Source organism: Phaethon lepturus, unplaced genomic scaffold (genome assembly GCF_000687285.1).
Source record: "Phaethon lepturus isolate BGI_N335 unplaced genomic scaffold, ASM68728v1 scaffold53177, whole genome shotgun sequence".
Taxonomy (NCBI): Eukaryota; Metazoa; Chordata; class Aves; order Phaethontiformes; family Phaethontidae; genus Phaethon; species Phaethon lepturus.
The window spans coordinates 8340-13728 of NW_010550800.1; the positions used below are offsets into that span (position 1 = coordinate 8340).

Genomic DNA, 5389 nt, shown 5'->3' on the forward strand with positions numbered 1-5389 from the left:
AGATGGCACCAGCTACTGGGCTTGTAATTGTCTTTAGAGCTCTCGTGGCAGCTCTCCTCTGCTTAAAAAGTCAAGGGACGTTTTTCTTGGGCTTTGTTGCTGCCAAGACCAGAGGTTCAACGTAAGGTTAAGAAAATTGCAGCATGTGCTCCCACCCTGCTCAAGTCCAGCCATTTGCTACACCATAGGCAAGAGAAAACTAGCTTCCAGGAGAAAACGGCTCGGGACAATCTGGAGTTTTTGGCCTCAGCACACCCTGCACACAGCAGACCTGTCCTGGAAAACAGCACTTCTCCGCAGAAGCCTCCTAACACAGCAGAGGATCCAGCCTGCCTTCAGGACACTCACTGGTTTTCCTATCAGCAGCACACGACGTAACACTAATGCTCTCACATGGTTCCCTTTGTGCTGCTGGGGCATGTGATGCCGTGACGCAGTCCCCCTCCCACCACAGGAAATTGGGGGATTTTAAAGATGTTTAACCACAGCTATGCTTGGCTGAAGCCCTGGCAACAGCTAGCTTTAGTCTGTAAGGATGGAGAGAAATGAGTTCTGGTGCTCTGCTCTTCCCGATACCCTAGACTTGCCTTTGGACTGTACGTCAGGTCTCTGCTTTGCACAGCCCCGACTGCAGTGCCAGGGAAGAGGAAGCGGTAAGGACAGTACCTGATTTTCCACCAGCCCTCCAGGTTCTTCTGGATCACCTCCACCACAGCCCCTTTGTCCAGGTTCATTTCATCCTGGTCTCTTGCGGTATACGGGTAAATAACGGTATACTTCTCCTCTGTTGGAAAGAAAGTGCAGTTTCACAGAGATAATGTTTTACAGAAATCTGGACTCAGTCAAACAATGGTTAAGTGCTTTATATAATAGTAATTCCTGTTGTAATACAGGTGCAAACACACAGAGACACACAACCATTCATGAAAGAAATGCCAGTGAAATGTATTTCAAAACAAACCCAGCTGCATTTTGAAAAGTAAGCTTCGGTGAGCTAATCTGGTCCAAGGAGAAGTTGTCTAAAACAGTTCCTCCTCTCCCTTAGAACTAAAGACTATCTTTTATACGACAGCTCTCCTTTCACCTGCTCTTCACAGAAGCTCTTCCACGCATCCATTTCAGTTTAAATTTCTTTCTTAAGAGCCTTTAAAGATCTGTCCTCTACAGAGGGAAAGAAATCCCATAGACATCAGGGAGTAATCCCCCCCTGCCCACAGACGTGCTCTCATGCACAGCTCTCAAACTGCTTAACAACAGCAGGTCTACATGAACTTCCCTGTACAACAGTTGGGTCCCTCAAGACATTGGTCAAAGCCCTGTGGTGAGCCTGGAGAAGAGTCTGATGTCCTGTCCACTAGACCAAACAACAGTAAGCAGGGACATGGATGCTCTTCCTCTCAAGAAGAAGGTGAAACATCCTAACAGCCATGCAGACCACATATCAGAGAAACAGGTCTGTCCATCCACCCCTCTCCCTCACCTTGTCCTGTCCTCTCTGGAGGAAACCCAGGAAAGCAATTGCTTGTGCTTAAGCAGTGCCACAACAAGGTGAAGGCCATTTTGGGGAAAGTCTGCCTGCAAAACCCACACCTCTGGACATTCATATATCCCCACTGTGCACGTTTCCTGGCTTTGTCTTCTTGGAGGAGAACAGCCCTTGAAGGGCCTGATTTCCCACCCCCTTCATGCAAATGAGCCAAAGCAAAAAATGTCCTGTCACATCCAGCAAAACCAAGCTGGCTCTTGCCCTCCTGACCCTATCTGAGCCACCAACCCCAGGGCCATGGCTCAGAGAAGTTACTATTACAGGAACTAAGAGAGCAGTTGCAAGAAGTCTGCATACATGTGTTGGGGGAAAGAAGAAACTCCAGCCTCTGTACACAAAACAAGCCTCAAAAAGTTAGAAGGAACAGCTGATAGAGGAAAGAGAGGTGGACATGAGTGGGCCTAATGGAAGGCTGAGGACCATGTAGGACTGACACAAGCAGGGTCCATCACATGCAAAGCGAACAAACATGCAGACAACAAGGCTCCAAGCACAAAACATGGGCAGCTGAACAAGTCTCTATGAAGTCCACCTTGACCCCATCCACTGGTGTACAAGTCCCCAAGAGTCCGACGGCGGCCAACGTGCCTGGGCAGAGACCAGTATCTCCATGGGACTGGGAAGAGCATGTTGGGGAAGCAGGAGAAGGACAAGAGAGGACGTAAGGAGGTGGCACTTTGGGTCGAAGAGGAGACAGGGCTGACACCAGAGAGTGGCACAGAGATTGTACTTGCCTGGAGCCCTCTGCGGGGTCTGAAAGCCTCCACGGTCTGAGCCTCCCCTCCCACCTCCATCTCCCCAAGCACGGAGCTGAGCCAGCTACAGCCTTTGAGCATACAGTGGTCAGTGGGAAGGATGCATTCTCCAGGGGCGTTTCAAATTTGCTCTAAGCAAAGGTTGCAACTTTGCTGTTCTCACAACATGAGCTCATGCATGCTCTTTGTTCTGCGTGGGTTTAGAAGACAAGGGAATTGTTCTAGGACCTGAGCTGTGCTCATCCTCCAGCACAGGTAAAACAGCTCCCTGGGGCCTAAAGGAGTCATTGGGATGGCAGAACTGGGTGCTGCCTGGAGGTGGCTCCTTTAGCCCTTCTGTGAGGGAGCAGAAAGGCCAGTAGTTACACTGCCAGTATCCAGCTGCCCCACTCCTGCTACAGTACTGGAGCAGAATGCTGGGCAGACAGAACCATTATGGGCAGACGTGACCGAACAGCGCATGTGGGTTTGTCCTTCCCTGTGCTCTTGCCCTGCCTAAGCCAGGGAGGGCTAAGCAGTCCTGCAAGCAGCTCAGTGCAGTTCAGTGTGAAGAAGCGGGGGCAGATGTCTCCAGCAGCTTCTTACCTTCGTCGGGCTGCATTGAGAACTCATCCTGGACACCATCCTGGGCCTCCAAGCAGGTTGCCGGCACCCAGCCTTGCTCCTCTGATGTGCTCACAAACCACCAGCCTGAGAAGAAAACAGCAGGTGGCTCAGCCAAGGGCTCCCACCAGCCAAAAACTCCTTCCCTCCAAACCACGAGACTGGGGGGCTTTGCCCACTCCTTGCTGCTTACATGGGAGGCTGGGGTTGACCCCAAAGCAACAGAGCCAAGTGCTATCTGAAAGGGAGCACAGACAGCAGCACGGGAGAATCACAGCTCAATGCCATCTAAATGTACGGTTCCCATCCCACAAAAAATGGGAGAGACTCTGAGAACTGAATGGCTCCAGCCACTGAGTTTGCTTCCTTTTTTTTTTTCTCTTCATGGTTCATTTTCCCTCAGTCTGGGTCAGCAAGTCCAGGCCAATTAGCAGAGATGAATACGCTGTTTTGCAAACCGATAGCTGACTCCTGCTGTGCTTTTGCCTTCTTTACATTTGCGGAAACAGGAAATTTTAAAAGCGAAGAGCAAAAGCAGGATTAAAACACGAGCTCTCCCAGTGGAAACCTCGCCAGCTCCATAGTGGCCACAAGCAATTCTGGGCCACCCTGGGTGTCCAATCAAAATAAAGGTGTGCTTCTCAGTTATTAAAAGAACAAGCTATTTGTGTCTTCCGGAGGAAACAAAATAAAAGATTGAGCATTACCCTCAGAAGCTCACCAGTGAATCATTTAGAAAGACAACTAGATTGTCGGGGAGGGAATCAGCAGCTACCTGCATGGAAGTGAAAAGCAGGGCTGACATTTGATAAATAAATTATTTGCCATATCTTTTGAATTTGCTGTGCTAATAGGTTTCACTTGCTCCAAGGTTCCTTTTATTTTCCCCATTCTAACATAGCTGCTGGTGCAATTAATCCTCTGGGGACCTGTTTCCAGAATTATAAAAATCTATTTTCACAACTTATCTTTAAACCCCCATAAGCAACTTCTGTTAACTTCAGGGAACAAATTCCCTTTTTCAACAAACTCCAGAAGCTGGGCCCACAACATGACTCGATCTCTTTGCAGAGTTTAAGAGCAAGCTTAAGTTTTGAAGCAAGCAAATGGCTCGGCTGCCTGCCCCAGCTCCACGGCTCCGTGCTTCATTGTGTTCGGAGGCAGTAATTGCGAATGCACAATGGGTCTTTCATGGGTACCATGAGAGTGTCCCCTGCTGTCAATAAAACAAGCCTGCCAACACTGGGCATGGCTTCTGTCCTCAGGACTCATTGGCCAAGTTTTGCAGCATGAAGAAGCATGAAGCAGAGACTGTAAAAGATGGACGGCACCTGGTGCTCAGCACACAGCTAATCAGACACTTCCTTTAGAGACAGCCCTGAAATCTTGTCCACACTCATACAGACAGCCTGCAGACTGAAGCTGCTCCCTCCACATACCATCTCAACTGACCATCCAAGGACATCCCTGTGAGGTGCCTGGAGGCTGTTTTGCTTAAGGTCCTATTAGGAAAACACTGACAATACAGGATTGCTATTCCTGCCCGTGCTCTGCGATGCAGAGTAGACCAGAAGCCCTCTGCCAAGCCAAACTCTGTACCTGATTCGTTCTTCTCAATGATATCCACCAACTGGCCCACGCACAAGCTGATCTCGGAGCTCTCCTGCTTCTGGTAGTCCGCCACCACGACATACTGCTCCAGCACCAAGGGGTCGACCGACGCAGAGTCAGCTCCTGCACAGGGGGGACAAGAACCGACCCGTGTGCTGGGGTCAGCACCAGCTCCCAAGAGCGTGGGCCACTGCTCCCAAGCACCTGCTGGCCTGCGAGCAGCTCCAGGACAGCCTGGGAACCCCAGCGTGAGAGACGTGAGCCAGAAACTTGGGCAGTGTGAGAAGGAGAGAGACCAAAGATCAGCAGCCAGGTGAGATGGGTACAGCCAGGTGAGATCTTTCACTTGCTACCCACCTTCCTGCTCACAGAGCTGACCAAGCAACACCACCACCACCATGGATGCGCACAGCAGCCTGGTCCCTGCTGTTGGAGGCTGAGGGGGCTCGGCGCAGTCTCCCTCACACTGGCATCAGCTGCCCCAACACATGGACCAGCTCAGACCCCAACTCAGTACCCACAACCTGCAGTAAGCTTCGCTGGTCCTGCCTAAAGACCCTGGACGCCCAGGCGGAGGCGTGTTTGTAAGACAGAGCAGCATCCCCCTGCCATCATTGCCCGTACGTATTTCAGCCACCTTCTCACAACTCGCCAGCACAGTTTGCTCTCTCTGCTATTTGCTCCACAAACGCTGCTCAGCTCCTCCTGCTGCTCCTCCTGCTAGAGATCCCAATTTCACGTCAGAAAAGAAAAAATATACCCCAAGGAGGAGCAAAGGGGCAGGATTCACCAGGAGCAAAGCCTTCCTTTGGCCAGAAAGGGGCCTGACACCCGGAGGAGAGTTGGCTGCGGCGCGGAGAGCTGGGCGCTGCGG

General features: G+C 51.0%; 1 protein-coding gene across 1 annotated transcript in view; it reads right to left on the reverse strand.

The window, feature by feature from the left end:
* Positions 1-4915, reverse strand: part of SH3PXD2B (SH3 and PX domains 2B) — a 9374-nt gene extending 4459 nt beyond the window's left edge. The window contains exons 1-4 of the mRNA XM_010290645.1: positions 4873-4915; positions 4504-4638; positions 2887-2991; positions 667-784 (exon numbers count right to left, since the gene is read on the reverse strand). Coding sequence (XP_010288947.1) covers positions 667-784; positions 2887-2991; positions 4504-4638; positions 4873-4915 — 401 coding nt within the window. The remainder of the gene's footprint in view (positions 1-666; positions 785-2886; positions 2992-4503; positions 4639-4872) is intronic.
* Positions 4916-5389: the final 474 nt, after the last annotated feature.